General features: G+C 36.3%; 1 protein-coding gene across 1 annotated transcript; it reads left to right on the forward strand.

Annotated features, from left to right (window-relative positions):
* The first annotated feature begins 1238 nt into the window (after window positions 1-1238).
* Window positions 1239-14390, forward strand: LOC306865688 (phospholipid-transporting ATPase ID-like). The gene is made up of 28 exons (XM_079410432.1): window positions 1239-1345; window positions 3275-3352; window positions 3493-3548; window positions 3639-3752; window positions 3884-3982; window positions 4090-4151; window positions 4265-4337; window positions 4818-4888; window positions 4987-5069; window positions 5274-5432; window positions 5517-5605; window positions 5693-5886; window positions 6416-6624; window positions 6700-6743; window positions 7054-7219; window positions 7837-8025; window positions 8120-8235; window positions 8322-8486; window positions 8624-8735; window positions 8863-8968; window positions 9052-9193; window positions 9325-9508; window positions 9699-9922; window positions 10706-10789; window positions 10885-11130; window positions 12051-12189; window positions 12275-12405; window positions 13541-14390. Exons 2-28 carry the CDS (start codon window positions 3298-3300, stop codon window positions 13796-13798), a joined length of 3570 nt encoding a protein of 1189 aa, XP_079266558.1. The 5' UTR covers window positions 1239-1345; window positions 3275-3297; the 3' UTR covers window positions 13799-14390.
* Window positions 14391-17339: the final 2949 nt, after the last annotated feature.

Below are 17339 nucleotides of genomic sequence, written 5' to 3' on the forward strand. Positions count from 1 at the left end.
TTGTAAAGAAAAAACAATTTGTATGTGGAGTATTTCACTGCAACGTGTCAAACTTTCACTCTCAAATTTGATTTCAGTATGTGGAAGAACAATTAGAACTACAGCAAAATGAACGACACCGATCTACTGCATGGCTTGAAGACTAAGCATATAGCGCACAACCAATATGAACTACTTTTATGAGCTTTTATAATGCTTTTTGTCCTTATTTTAGCATCTGTCCCCAGTTACCTGCATTATATGGAAAAGAGCATCATGAACTTTCTGCCTAACTATCATCTTTTGTCACTCACAGACCATACAGGTTAAAAACGTTACAGTTTTTATTTCTGTCACACTACAGAGGTTAACGTTGTGGTTTGCGCATGTCTCGACACATTAAGCTATGGTTCTCATGTGGGAAATTTGAGTTTCAATCTGGCATGCAACATTTCCCTATTCTCTACCTTCTGTTGGTTGACTGTATCAACAAAAGAGATAATAAAACAGCCCTTTCATGCAGCTGACGTGTGACACAGTACGCCGTAAACACAAGCGTGACCTGTTTTTGTAGTGTTTTGATAGCCTGTACTAAGAGATCTGTGCAATATCTCAGTTGTTTATCTGTCTACTCGGCTTTGAATGAGCAAACCTATAATAAATAAAATAAAACCATTCATATCTGTCCCAACTTGAGCTACCCTCTTAAAAAGTAGGTCTTTAACCTTTAACATCCAGGGGACTTTTCTATAGTAAAAAAAAGAGAAAGGTTCTTTAGATTTTTAAAAATGTTCTTCACACTAAGGGAAAAAAGTTCACTAAAAGATTGTTTGGAGAACTCAGAATGGTTCTTCTATGGCATTGCTTTAAATACAAGTCCCTTTCAAAACCTTCATTTTTAAGAGTTTAAACGATGCAAGTGAAGTTTACATTATACCAAATTTCAGCCAGTTTCCAGCAACCAGCCCACGTCATTCCCTCATCCGACTGTTTTACCAGCTTCCCTCTTCCAGCCCACCAGAGTCCAAAGATCATCCACTGTTTGCTTTCCGTCTGTCTCCAAACATACTATACTGTAAAATCCCTCCGTTTCCTTCAAGCTCATGCAGTTGTCCAATCACTAACCCCCTTCTTAGGCCACAACTGCAGCTGCTGGCTCCACCCAGCCCTGGAAACCTCTGCCTGACGTCAGGTTACACCCTTAACTTTCACCTGGACTCTAAGGAAGGGGCCTCGTTTGCTGTTGCATCATGGGAAGTGTAGTCAGGTTCTGCGTGTTCTTTTCCACGCATGTTTATGGGGTGGTGGTTTATTCTGAAACGCTGCTGTTTCTCTAGGGATCCTGGATGGCAGACGTGCGACTCCGGTATGACACCCTCGGCTGGTGACCTTTTCTGATTTTATAAATGTTTAGTGAGCTATGAATGGGAGTATTTTAGACTTCTAAAAATTTTCTTTTTGAAAGAGGAAGTTTTTTCACTCTCAAAGTTGAGTTACTTATTGACATTAGCTAGAGGCACTTGCACCTGTGATGAAGCGCTTAGTTAAAAAAAAAAAAATATTGAACTTGGTGAACATTATAACTTGAGTATGTTACTATTAACATATAACACCTGTTTCAGTATGTACAGAGAGAGAGGAGTATAGATTTGTCAAATGTGAAGTGATAAGATGACGGACAGACTTTTATGTGCTCTTCCTTGTTGACTGTTGAATAGCGAGGGGTCGAGTGATTTCCTGATGTTGAAGGGACACCAGTCTCTGGACAGCCATTTACCGCCAACATTAGTTATGGTCATTGAACTTTCCTAGTCCATGTGGCACACGAGTCATACTGCTTGTTAGGCCTTTTTGAAGGTCATGTAGCCTCATTGTATCATTTTGCTGGTCATTATATTTAAATTTAAGCAAATTATTTTATCTTAAGTCTGTCGGTTTATTAACATGTCATAAATTATACAGCCCTAGCAATACCTTTCATCACTTTCAGCAATGCATGAAACATGACATTTTATGTTAACATTCTGCAAACCACAGCTTCAAGTTTTAAAGAAATTAGACAAAATATAATAATAAAAATTATAATAATTGATCACATGCATTCGAAAAATCAACACTCTTCTGAGAACTTACATTTGAAAGGACGTTATGTTAAATTTGTATCTTAGAAATAAATGATTTCATTTTAAATGTTTCGTTTTTGATACTTTATAGTGATTCCTTTCATGGGCGTTGGCGATGTGTTGACTTTTGAGCGATCCTCAATGGGTTTTGATAATATGAGATTAGATAAAGAATGAGATGAAGGTATGTGAGTGTGGTCTAATGTTCAGGGTTATGAGCGGCCATATACAACACTTCTCACTAATATCACTCATTTCTAATTGGGGAAAAAACTCATTTTAGATACAAAATAGCCTTTTTAGATACAGTATTTTTTATGTATTAATTTTAGTTTTATTTTTTGACATGTAGACAACAATATAATCATCTGGCCACTAGCAGCAATTGCAATAAATTTGTATCCTTATTTAAGATCAATGTCTCTGTATTATATGAACAAACGCTAATGTCTCTGAAAATAACAGTCAGGTGAATAATCTGTGAGATCAGGAAGCACGGCTGTGTGTGTATGGAGAAGGCCTATATGTGTAAATACATGCCTCTCATCAAAACTCTTCGCTGATAAGACAAGAGCTGTAAAATACACTGAACTTTCTGCCAGTTTATCATTAACCATAGCTAAACACTAACAGAAAGATATTATAATGCATTATGATTAGACTCTATCCAACCTGCAGTTTGGCTGATTTCAACATAAACTGGCTTCAACATCCCAAATTCATCTGTAGGACTAATGAACCTATAGAAAACTCTAGAACAGACTGTTATAGGTTAAACATGTAAATATGGACACATTTTGTTTTGTTTTTTTACTTAAACAAGGGTTTATTTTTATCATATAAAACCTACCATATGCCAACCATTAATGACAAATACTTCAAAAAACAATTTGTAATATCTAGCATCCCTGGCTGTGACCTTACATAACACAATTCAAACAACGATTACAAATCAAATACATAAAATAATAATTACACAATAGATTGGATACAATTCAACCAGTCCTTATGATTACACATCTCTTTACTCCAGAAGATTTTTAAATTATGTGTAAATTTGAGCATTTTTCTTCATATTTAAATAATTTTATTTTATTTAATAAATATTGATTGATTGATATTTTATTTTGGTTTCTTAAAATGTGTTTTCATGGTTGGTTTCTCTTTATCAGGGTGATGATGTGATCAGAGAAACATGGGCTCTCTGTTGTCTGCGTGTGGAATTAATGCAAAGAAAAAAAAAGTAGAAGGTAACATACTACAGCCTAAAATATAAAAATGGCATTCTAGATAGTTTTCTTGTTGTTTATAATAATTAGTATTATTATTTATTATTATTTATTTTCTAGTCTGTTTTTTTATGTGGTGTTTTTGTATTTTATTTCCTCAGAGGAGAGGCATTTGCGAGCTAATGACAGGGAATTCAACTTGTCCTTTAACTATGCTGTGAGTAGGAAAATACTAATATATATTTTATTCAACATTTTTTTTGGAGCATATTGTGAGCGTTTATTTTTTATATATCTGTGCTTACAGAACAATGCCATCAAGACCTCCAAGTACAACGTGTTCACCTTCCTCCCTCTCAATCTGTTTGAGCAGTTTCAAAGACTAGCCAATGCCTACTTTGTCTTTCTTCTCATGTTACAGGTATCTTATCTGTTAACCATCTTAATTAGATTACCACATTATTACAGCAATTTAGAATGTTGAAAAAGCATTTAAGAAGCCTCACAGTTAATAAAAGTTCTAACAGGCTTCACCGTGTTTGTGTTGCACAGCTGATTCCTCAGATCTCGTCTCTGTCCTGGTTCACGACTGTAGTTCCACTGCTGCTGGTGCTGTCTATAACTCTAGCCAAAGATCTCTCTGATGACATCGTGAGTCCACTTCCTGTCTATGTCCAATACAGACAACAACGTGTTTGACTGTCCATTCACATGATCCCTCTTTTGCTTTTTGTTCCCGTGTTCATCCTACAACTCAGACCAGACACAAGAATGACAAACATGTGAACAACAGGAAAGTAGAAGTGCTCATTAATGGAGAGTAAGTGTCCAACAACCTCTGTGTATATGACTACTGTTACTTTATCTTCTTACCAAATGCATTTTCCAAAATTAATTTGTGATAAATAAATAAAAAGTCATGGTTTCAAACAGGTTGAAGAGTGAAAAATGGATGAATGTTCAAGTGGGTGACATTGTGAAGCTGGAAAACAATGAGTTTGTCACAGTAAGTTTATAGCAGGCCTATTGATGTTACACTATATAACCAAACACGTAATAAATACAGTATACGGCAAACAACTGTCAGATGATGTTGCCGGAACAGTGTTGTAATGCTTAACTAAAACTGTTTTTTACTTGAAATAAAGTTTAAATAAAACAAAATATAAAAATTAGATGAAAATGTTTAGGTTAAAAAAGTTACTAAATTAAAAGGCAACAAAAATAAAAGCTAAATAGCTAAAAACGACTAAAGCACATAAAATGACTAAATCTAAAGCTAAAATTAAAATGAAACCTGAAAAAGATAAAAATCAAATAAACATATTTATAAAAACAATAAATAATTTTAAATGAACATTGCCAGAACTCATAAATTAATAACAAGAACTGGGTTCTAACTGTTATTTTACTGTCTTTTTACAGTCATTACAACAGTGTAATAAACTTAGAAATGAACCTATCTCTATTGTTTCCTGTGCTACAGGCAGATTTGTTGTTGCTCTCTAGTAGTGAACCTCTCAACCTCATCTATATTGAGACGGCTGAGCTGGACGGGTTAGTATCTAAGCACATGGATGTAAACACAAACTTGTCCATCTGTTATTATTGTGTACCAAAGCCATTGTCTGTCTCTCTTTCCTTGTCTGTCACAGGGAGACCAACCTGAAGGTGAAACAGGCTCTGACAATCACAGGAGACCTGGGCAATGACATCCAGAAACTAGCAGCATTCAATGGTGAGCGACAGATCCACAAAATGTGTCTTCAAAGAATATGTGCAATATCAGGTTGCATTGCTAAGTGGTTTCTAAGGTGTTCTGAGTGGTTGCTAGTGCATTACTAATAGTGAACTGCATAAAAGCATGCCTGCTGTTTAGAACCCTTCATATATAACATGAACCTCCTTATTAAATACAGTTTATCAATATTGCATATCTCAGGTGAGGTGCGCTGTGAGCCTCCAAACAACCGTCTGGATAAGTTCACAGGAACTCTGATGGTGAGAGAAGAGACGTTTGCTCTGGATAACGAGAAGATTCTGCTCCGAGGATGTACCCTCAGAAACACAGAGTGGTGCTTTGGCCTGGTGGTGTTTGGAGGTGCGTAATTATCATCTACAAATGGGCATATGAAATCTATATTTAAGTATGATCAATTGAAAAGATTTGTTCAAATCCGTTCAGGTCCTGACTCAAAACTCATGCAGAACTCTGGCAAATCCATTTTCAAGAGAACCAGCATTGATCGTCTCATGAATGTCCTGGTGATGTTTGTAAGTAGATGTGTGTAATTTATGTTCATAAAAATGTTTGTGAGTAATAAAATTTTTAATTTCATATCCTATTTATTTGTTTGTTAGATTTTTGGTTTTCTGGCCTTCATGTGCACCATCTTGTCCATTGGGAATGCCATTTGGGAATACCAAGAAGGGAATTCCTTCATTACTTTCCTCCCCAGGGCTGATGAGGCGAATGCATCTCTCTCAGCATTTCTCACCTTCTGGTCCTACGTCATCATCCTCAACACTGTGGTTCCCATCTCTCTCTATGTCAGGTCAGATGTTGTCATAACTTATATTACATGAAAATTGTCTGGTTATTCACATTTATATACAGGTTTGGAATGACATTGTGAGTAAATAATGACAGAATTTTCATTTTCCAGGTATTGAAGACATTTATATCTTCATTACCTGGAAAATGAAAATTTACTCACAATGTCATTCCAAACCTGTATGACTTTCTAACATAAAAGAACACAAAAGAAGATATTTTGAAAAAATGTTGGTAACGGTAACAATGGCAACCAAAACTGTTTGTTTATCAACATTCTTCAAAATATCCACAGAAGAAAGAAAGATATGCAGTTTTGGAATGACATGTGGAGGAGATTTTTATTTATTTATTACTATTTCTAATTTAAATTATTTTTCATTTGATTTTAAACAGTGTAAACCAAAAAAAATAAGAATAAATATTTAAATACTACCAAATTCAAAAAAAATTATGAAATCTTTCAAATTATTATGCTGATATTATAATTTGTAATAAAAGAAAATGGTACTTTTTTGCCCTTTCAACAGTGTTGAGATCCTTCGTCTGGGGAACAGTTATTTCATTGACTGGGACCGTAAAATGTACCACGTCAAGAGTGACACGCCGGCCCAGGCCAGGACGACCACTCTCAATGAGGAGCTGGGTCAGATCAAATATATTTTCTCTGATAAGACAGGAACTTTAACCCAGAACATCATGACCTTCAACAGGTGCTCCATCAATGGAAAATCATATGGTAAGAGCTCAAAGAGTTGTCACAATCAACTATTTCAACTAAAGGGTAGAACTGAACAGTTTTTTTGTTCCTCAGGTGAGGTTGTGGACTTTGCCGGGCAGAGGGTTGAAGTCACTGAGGTTAGTGGTCAAAACACTGACTAATTTATTTTATTTTTATGACTTAAAAGCTACAGGAAAGTCCATAGTTGGTGGACAATGTCACAGTCTCTATATGAGAAGTCAAAAACTGTATTACACAAATGCATATTTTCTCTAGAAGCGGTTTTGTTGCTTAAATGTAACGGTGGTAATGTTTTCATCCACCCCCCCAATATTCAGTATTTCTCACAAATATTCACTGAACTAAAAAGTGTGATTCTACTCTCCCCTGGGAATTGAAAAACACATCTCTTTTCCTTATTCTTTCTATGTGCTTCCTCATTTATAGAAGACAGAGAAAGTTGATTTCTCTTGGAACTCTCTTGCCGATCCAAAGTTCTGTTTCCATGACCACAAGCTGGTGGAAATGATAAAGGTGGGCTCTCCAGAGGTCCAGGCCTTCTTCCGTCTGCTGGCGCTCTGCCACACGGTCATGCCTGAGGAAAAAACAGAAGGTGAGTGCCATCTAGTGCATGCTCTGCAACACTATTAGTTATTCACAATATACTGCCAATATATTTATTGATACAATCAAACTGCAGTACATTTATTGGAATTAAGTTTTCAAAATATATTCTATATATTTTCAGCATCATTACTCCAGTCTTCAGTGTCACATGATCCTTCAGAAATCATTCATAAATGCCAATTTGCTGCTCATAAAAGCATTTCTTCATCAATCATCAATGTTGGAAACAGTTCATCTCTAATATTTTTTCAGGATTCTCTGAGAAGAAAGTTTAAAATAACAGCATAAAATATTTTATAACTTTATCAATGTCACCTTTAAACAATTGAATGCATCCTTGAATAAAACCATTACTCTCTTAAAAAAATATTACCGACCGTGAATAGTAGTGTATCTGTTAGTAGGGTAAAAGTGCATTGAAGCATCTGAAATGAAAACCATATCCATCAATTATGGAATGTAATAATCACTTATAATCATTATAATAACACTCAATTTATTACCCATTTCTTATCCAAAATAAAACTAATAATTTTCAGAAATCAGCCTCTTATTTGATTCTTCTTTATATTTTTGTACATGTATATATTTGTTTCTCCACAGGAGAGCTATTTTACCAGGCTCAGTCTCCAGACGAGGGGGCTCTGGTCACCGCAGCAAGGAATTTTGGCTTCGTATTTCGTTCTCGTACCCCAGAGACCATCTCTCTTGTGGAGATGGGAGTGCCCACTACCTACGAGCTACTAGCTGTGCTGGACTTCAACAACGTCCGCAAGAGGATGTCTGTTATTGGTGAGACCATGTGCTGTTACCCTTCTGAAATAAGCAGGGAATCATTCAGAAATACAACAATACAATGTCTTTAAGTAAATGTGCGGTTCTTCAGTTCGTAGTCCAGAGGGCAAGCTGACACTGTACTGTAAGGGAGCCGACACAATTATCTATGAGAGGCTGCATGCATCATCCTCCAAACTCATGGAGGTCACCACAGAACATCTTAACGTGAGTTACATTTGTGTGTTCCCTAACATTGTCTGTGTGAGTTACTGTCTGTGTGAGTTACTCATGTCTGACTAACACAATCCCAGGAATATGCTGGAGAGGGTCTGCGGACATTGGCTTTGGCCTATAAAGACGTAGATGAAGATGAGTTTGAGAAATGGAAAGAGCGACACCATGAGGCCAGCACCACACTGGAGGACCGTGAGGCTAAACTGGATGCAGTTTATGAAGAGATAGAGAAAGATTTACTGGTAAAGTTACCATCACACAAAATGCTTAAGTGTTGCAAGAGTGTTCACTTTTTCTATGTTCCTTCTTCAATGTAAGTCAATAGGATTTCTCTTATTTCTGAGTTTCTTATGTGAAGTTTGTTTATGTGTGCATTCAGCTTCTTGGTGCTTCTGCAGTTGAGGATAAACTTCAAGATGGAGTGCCTCAGACCATTGAGCAGCTCGCCAAAGCTGACATCAAAATCTGGGTGTTGACTGGAGACAAACAGGGTAAGTTCTCTCATTTACTTGCCACAAATTGAGCTTTTAATGGCTGCTAAACCTTCTATGCTGGTTTGGTGCTGGTCTAGTTGATGTTTTCACTACTGTTCATGCACACCCTTGCAATGTCCCACAGAGACGGCTGAGAACATTGGGTATTCTTGTAATATGCTGCGAGAGGAAATGAAAGAGATCTTCATAGTGGCCACCAACACAGCAGAGGAAGTGCGAGAGCAGCTTGTGTGAGTTTCATCTGTCTCTCCTTCTCCCAAACCATTTCAAATGGATCATGTTTGAAATTAAGAGATCCATACTCTATGTTCAGGAATGCCAGGAAAAAGATGTCACCAGAGTCGGGGGATGAGCCACCCATTGAGAAGAGCAGATTTCTGCGTAAAAAATCTGAGGTGGTGGAAGACGAGAAGGTTGATGGAGAGTATGGACTGGTAATTAACGGCCACAGTCTGGTAAGAGAAATCTAACATTGTTTTATTAATCGCTAAAGGAGGATCCATTGCTCATCTTCTTCAACAATACTCAACAGTTGATTAGTAGAAAATGGTTTTAAACCTTGCATCTCCCAATATTCTGTGCCCAGGCATTTGCTCTGCAGAAGGACATGCAGTTGGAGCTCTTGAGGACCGCATGTATGTGCCAAACAGTCATCTGTTGCAGAGTCACCCCTCTCCAGAAAGCTCAAGTGGTGGAACTTGTCAAGAAGCACAAGAAAGCTGTGACTTTAGCTATTGGAGATGGAGCCAATGACGTCAGCATGATCAAAAGTGAGTGTTTCTCACAAAGAGAGATATGGCATGAGTGTGATTATATGCACTTATAAGAAACAATGAGCCAGTGTCAAACTGGGAACTTTACAATATAAACATTATGTGGATTTACTTAAGACTAGTGTGCTAAAATCACTTACTAACCTTAAAATGAATCCAATCTTTCAACTCCTCATGACCTCTACAGCTGCCCATATCGGCGTTGGCATTAGTGGGCAGGAGGGCATGCAGGCGGTTCTCTCCAGTGACTTCTCCTTCGCTCAGTTCCGTTACCTCCAGCGTCTCCTGTTGGTCCATGGCCGCTGGTCCTATCTGCGCATGTGTAAGTTTCTGCGCTACTTCTTCTACAAGAACTTCACCTTCACATTCGTCCACTTCTGGTACGGCTTCTTCTGCGGCTTCTCTGCACAGGTGAGATGGAAACTTTTAAAATCATTTCACATGAATTTGTTTTACAGTTTAGCGATAGAGCAGGCTGTTTAATCAGACAATATTTGGTCTTTTTGAGAAAACTCTGCCGAACAGTACACTACTGTTAATTTCATTTTTTTTAATTGAATATTGAGTTTTAATTCAATAATCTGTGTACTATAGTTGATATCATTAAATATATATATATATATATAACTTCAAATTAGACAATTAGTAGATAAATTAATCACTAACATTAGTGTATAAAATTAATTATTGAGGTGCATTTGACAAGAAAATACAATTTCAGTTTTTCTACTTCAAAATTTCATGTTTAATTCAATGTGCTACTTGCAGTTTTTTGTAATTGTTTGTAAACATTTACTAGCAATTTCTGAAAGAGAACCATTTATGTACTATATATAGTACATTTTTTCAAGAATTTATTCTAAATTAAAGTAATTCAATTTTTTCCATTCGAGTTTTGTTCAGCAAAACAATTTTAGTGATAATGTGAACTGTAAAATTTTCAGAACATTTTTATGAATGTTTTAGCGTACATCTTAACCGAAACGTTTGATTGTCTATATTTTGTCTCTGTTATAAAATAAAAATAAATTACAAGTTGCAGCGAGTGCAGATCCTTTATCTGAAAGTGATATTACTGATCGATCTACACACCCAAAACTAAAGTTGCTGAGTGATTTTTTTTTTTTTTTTTTTTTTTCGTGAGCATACATGTGCCTAATTTGTTATTTTTTGTGTTCCCTGCTCTCTCCATAGACTGTGTATGATGAGTGGTTCATTACTCTCTACAACCTGATGTATACGGCTTTACCTGTTATTGGCCTCAGTCTCTTTGATCAAGTATGTCATATATCAATATACCCCACCCCTGGATTAGCATGCTACATTCAGCATCATTGAACTAAATTCATTCATGAACATGTGTATTTGTGAAGGATGTAAATGACCGCTGGAGTTTCCAGTACCCCCAGCTGTACGCTCCGGGTCAGCTGAACCAGTATTTCAGTAAGATGGCCTTCGCAAGGATCCTTCTGCACAGCTGCTACAGCTCACTCATCCTCTTCTTCGTCCCTTGGGCAGCCATGTGCGACACCGTCAGAGATGATGGCAAAGAAATTGCAGATTATCAATCCTTTGCCCTGCTAGCGCAGACCTGCCTGCTTATTGCCGTCAGCGTGCAGGTAAATTCACATTCAGCAGTATACACACACACAAAATGCACAACAATTATTGAGAATTACCATATTTACATCAAATACAATCAAATAATTTGTTAATCTCTATACTTTACGATTGAGCATTGCATTGGTTCAGTCAATTCATATTGGACACGTACTGAATAGTGACCCCAAAATTATTGAGCATTTTTGGAAACCTAAACTAATTTTTGGTGAAATGTTTTGCTTGAAAAACTTGTTTGTGCTGTAATTTTAAAAAATAATTTCCAATATAATGCAAAGATAACTGTAATAGTAAAATGTTATTATAACTTAAATGAACTGTTTTCTATTTGAATATACTTTAAAATGTAATTTGTTTGTGATTCAAAGCTGAATTTTCAGCATTATTACTCCAGTCTTCAGTGTCAAATGATCCTTCAGAAATCATTCTGATATGTCTAAGAAACATTTTTCTTATTATTATCAATCTTGAAAAGTTGTGCTACTTTATATTTTTGTGGAACCCAACCTCGATACATTTTCCAAGATTTTTTGATGAATAGAAAGTTGAAAGAACAGCATTTATTTTAAATTGAAATCTTGTGTAACATTATAATTGGTAACAGTATATTTTAAGGACCAATTCTCACTATTAACTAATTACTTATTAGTATGCATATAACTAGCATATTGGCTGTTTATTCGTAATTATAAAGCACATATTCTACATGACCATATCCCTTAATCCTACCACATACATAAATTTAACATCTTCCTTACTATTAACAAGCACCAAATTAGTAGTTTATTGAGGGAAAACGCTTAATAATGAATATTTGTTCCATATTTAAAGTGTTACCAAAGTCTCAATGACCCCAAACTTTTGAATGGTATCTTACATGCACTCATGCATACAAACCCCATGTTTATGTGTGTTTAAGATGGGTTTGGACACATACTATTGGACAGCAGTGAATCAGTTCTTCCTGTGGGGCAGTCTGTCAGTGTATTTTGCCGTTACCTTCACTATGTACAGCAATGGCATGTACTTGATCTTTACGTCATTTTTTCCTTTCATTGGTGAGTGTCCCTCCATCCCAACCACATCTACTCATCCTGCTGTGTGTGGGTTTTAAGCTGCTCCAAATGACTCAATCTTTCTCAGGCACTGCAAGAAACTCACTAAACCAGCCGAATGTGTGGCTGACCATCTTCCTAACCACCATATTGTGCATATTGCCTGTGGTGGCAAAACGGTTCCTCTTCATCCAACTCAAGCCCACTATCAACGACAAGGTGGGTTCAAATTTTGTTGTCACCTCAGTTGATTGACAGGCGCTCTGACCAATCATAACACTGAATCCGCTATTTTGTCCGACAAGCAAATCAGACAGGAGAGTAGATTAACCTTGGTGGACTTAAACTTGAAAAATGGTGTGTATTGATGAAACAAGACACCTTCTGATGTTCATTCATGTTTATTTCGTGCTTTAAGTAAATATAAAAAGATGATTGGTTCACGTGTCGCTTGAACTGAGGCGCTACAGCAATCTGTTACAGCACATTAAAGAGCCACTAAATGGTATTTATTGTTTAAATAAAAAAAATAATACAAAATTTGAAAGCTGAGACTTAATTTCATACCTAAAGTAACCTGCTTTGGTTTGTCTGTGGGAGCGCTGTCAGTTTCCTCTTTGCTCCGCAATGTATTTTTCATTGCGTGAGAACATGATGCGTAGCGTGAGAGTGGCATGGCTAGTCAGACGTAGCAATAGTAACTAAGGGCGGCGGGTCTTTGCGAAGGATCAATTGATTTAGAATGCAATAAATCAATCTTGTGGTACTTAAAACAGAGTTCGAGACCATATTTTCATTAATCTTTGTCTTGTCATGGACCCATTTGGACTCATTCTTGACTCTGACACGACCCTCCTCTGGTCTTGGTCTTTACTTGGACACGAATGAGCTGGTTTTGACTACAACTCTGCAATATATGAAACCAAAAGACATGAGACTTCATTTTTATTCCCCAGAAGAATATCGTATGATGGAGTTTAACCTGGCATCACAGGCATCTTATATTACACATTTACTATTTATAGTAATTTTTGATCCAAAACTGCGTTTAAACTCTCTTAGGCTATGCGCCAGATCTCGACAGGATGAAAATATGAACTTTTCCTCCCTTTATGAGTAGAATGCATGTGTGGAATGAGTCAGAGCTGTGGGATGCAGCGCAGCATCACGCTGGGGCGTAATGTCCGGAATCCGTAATCAGTGGTGTCACAATCTCATGAGCAGGAGTCATTCATAAACAAAATGACTACAATTTGAGCCTTATGTTTTGTTCCTTTTTCTGTTTTTTTGATACTAATGATATTCTTTCCTTTCACTATACTGGATATTTTCTTCTCATTCTTCTGCTCTACAGGTGCGTCATAAGGTCAGACAGGCCAAAGCTGTGCCTCCGCCACTTCCTCGCAAATTCCCTCGACGACGAATCAGTACCCGGCGATCTGGTTACGCCTTCTCTCATGCTCGCGGTTATGGAGACCTTGTCACCTCTGGACGCTTCCTGCGTATTCCAGTTAAGAGCAGACCAGCTCTTTTCCCCCACACTGACACGCCGGTGGCTGACAGCACACCTCAGACTTATCGAACCATCTTCGAGGAGGCTCAGAGTCCCTAAAGCTCCTTGTTCTGTTGTATATTTACTTGTGATGACTTGCCGTCAAGCTTCATTTCACCTTCAGCATTGGTAATATTTAAATAATAAAGGAGAGAGATTCTTGGAGGGGCTTAAAAATATTTCACATATGAGTAAGTGAGATTGTGAAGTGAGGCTGTGAAGCTATGAATCAGTAAGAAGCTGGTTTTAGCTGTGATTAGTGGCTGAAAATCATGTTATGAAACTTGAGAGCGGTTTCTTAATGTTGTACTAACAGCAACTATGCACACAGAAACACTTGACAATAAAATCACTCGTGGTGGTTTCTCGTGTATTAAGACCAGAGGACATAATAAATATAGATTTTTTCATTTTAGGGCATTACGATGTTCATCTCGCCATTAGTCTGTCTACATAAAAAGAGGCCTAGAGATTATTCAGGAAGAGCTTCATACAAGCAGATTTCATGTGCTTTTAATTGTGTATGACAGCTTCATAAATGTTTTGCATGTTTCTTTTTTGATGTTTTTATGTCAATGAATACTTGGTCACCAAAATGCTTTGATTTGACAGACTTTATCATGTTTTGTACAAAGATGCAAATGTGCCTTGATTAGTGATAAATACAATAAACTTTAAAACTATATTTTTGATTTTTTTATTGTATTTGTCTAATTGTTATATGTATCAAGAATAATATTAAATCTATTTTATTAGTATTTATAGTAATATATGTTCAGCACTGAGCTCAATGCATTTGTAAAACAAACCATTTTAAGCAAATGATTCAAATTCATTCATTTAAATTTTCAGTTAACTGCAATAAAAATATGGATCCACTTTATATTAAGTATCTTTAACTACTATGTAACCTTATTTAAATGAATCATTTGATACAATGTACTTATTGTGTACATTACATATGCTTACAGTCCATTGTACTTATATTAAAAACTGCATGTAATTAAACCTTTATTTCTGTAGTTATACTGTTAATCTATAACTCTACCCCTACCCTTAAACCTAACTATATCACAAAACTGTCCCTCACTTAAACATTTTCCACATCAATAGCAGCAATACAACTTCATGCATGAAACAAGCATTTCATATATTTTGACATACATACAGTTCAAAGTAGTTAAAGACACCTAATATAAAATGGGAGCAAACAAATAATCATAAATCATTCTTATAAGGAAAACATTTACAAGAATAACATAGTGTCTCTTTCTGAAACATCATCTGTAAGAACACTTTGTAAGGCCTGTCCTTATACACAATATTACATAAATTTGAGCTTTGCTTAAGGACTTTTTAAAAAAGTTATCCTCATGTTGCCTTCATGTCAAACATCTTCAAACAAAAAGATTACAAGCAAATTATCATTTATGAAAAAAAAAGTTGATGGCGTGAAGGAATGTTCCAGTTTGTCATTGTTTTCTGCTTGAGTGCACTGGATGAGCTTGATGAAAATGTACAGGAGGTTTGACTGACAGGCCGCGTGTCCTAATAAAGTCCTGAATAATGTGTACTCCTTGATTTTACAAAGCATCACATGCTTTACAATACTGTTTATAGTACAGTACAATTATATTTTAACATATTTAAGCTTCCATGTGACACACATTTTCCCATGTGCATCATTCAGTATATGCAGTTGTTCTTTATTGATTAGAAACGATGGCATACAAATGTTTTTGAGGCATCTTCTAGTTCTACTGATTTAGGTCAGTAGATTACCAGTAAACCAGTGAGTTATATATATATATATATATATATATATATATAATCTGATGAGTCTGTTGTTGTTTACCATGTGTGTGGTGGAGACAAATTATGAGCTGTTCCCTAATGCGTTGATGACTTGAGAGACAAAGTCAGTCAGTCAGGCGAAGGGATTTAGCCACCTTTCCCAGCAGTGCCTACAGCAGATGTTTGTGAGATTATCCATATCCATGCGTCATCAAAGGCAAGAGTCTGTCAACTTGTTATTAGAGCGACGGGGAGATGAGGACAACCAAAAACTGACCTCTTTCCACTTTTTTGGATTAAATTGAATGGAATAAAAGATAGGCTACATACTATAATGCTGAACAGTTCTTTCATGTAATATTTTGGGTGAACCAGTCATTTAATCTAAAACTTTGATCCAGTTCACAAAACCAGTCTGTCTAAATGATTTGTGATTCATAAATGATCATTTGCTCCTTAAAGTTTTTAGAAGATTTGGAATATAGTGCCTTAGTCATATGGACTGTTTTTATATTGATTTTTTTGTGTCCTTTTTGAGGCTTGGAAAGTCCAGTTCTCATTGTAACAGCATGGAAAAGAGCAACCAGCATAATCTTAATAACATCTCCTTTTGAGTTCCATGGAAAAAAGTCATACGGATTTGGAATGACATGAAGGTGGACTATTCCTGTACACCTTTCTAAAAATAAGCATCATCTTTTCTGTCAGAGATCTGCTCATTTTTGAAACATTAGTTTCTCATTATCTCAATTTTCTATTCCAAGTCTACTTTTTAGTATGAGTCAGTGTTCAGCTCCCCCCATGCTGAGAGCAGAGGCAAATCTGCCATCCCCTCAAATATGATCCCTCAACAACAAACCACTGAGCATGCTCAGTGGGGTCTGTGATGCTGTTGCTATAGGACTGTGGGGCTCAGAACCACTGTACTGGGGAGGAGGGAATGTGTGAGGAACAGATGAGCTGAGGAATGCAGAGCAGAAAGAAGTGTGACTAAAGAGGAACTACAAGAGGGACGTTAGCCGTTTCCTATCTTTTCATTTTTTATTTTTGTGCTTAGCCTCTGGTGAGTGGATGTAGAGCATTAGGCTGTGATCATGCGGTGTGTTTGCTCCAGTTACTGTGCAGACAGAATGAGAGTGACTATGTGCTGGCGCTTGGATTGATGGAGCTTTACGGCTGGGTAAGTTGATGCAGTTGCCCACATTAACAGACTGAACACAGGATCGTAATTTACTGTTAACTAAACATAGAATTTAGGCCTGGAATTTGAGCATTGAAGCAATTTATGAACTTTATTAAAGTAGCAAATAAAATGTGCAATATATTTTAAATAACTGTTTGTTTAACTTTTCGCTGTAGTTTGGGACAAGTGTATCTTCAGAAGTTTTTTATTAACTTTATTTTTGGGACATTCTGACGTGCTTATTTGGAAAGACGGCTCATAAATAAAAGTTAAATAATGCTGTTTTTAAATCGCAAGTTGGTTTTTAAGGGTTAGTCAGTAATGATTTTTAATTACAAAACGAGAAGCCTATTTCCTCCTGTAAACAGGTTAGGTTTAGGTGGTAGTAAACATATTTAGCTCAGTATAAGAACAACTGAATTCAATAGAAACTCCACACAGATATAAAAAAACAAACGTGTTTTTGATTTTGACTCTAAAAAATTATATTTTAGGGTTTGGGTTAATCTATATAGTATCTAGTTAATATTGTAAATGCAATTGTCTGATTACTGAAAGGTGGATTTAAGATTGGTAAAGTATGGAGTCATTATGAAAGTATTATTATAGATATACATAGATCCA

The sequence above is a fragment of the Barbus barbus genome (genome assembly GCF_936440315.1).
Source record: "Barbus barbus genome assembly, chromosome: 47".
NCBI lineage: Eukaryota > Metazoa > Chordata > Actinopteri > Cypriniformes > Cyprinidae > Barbus > Barbus barbus.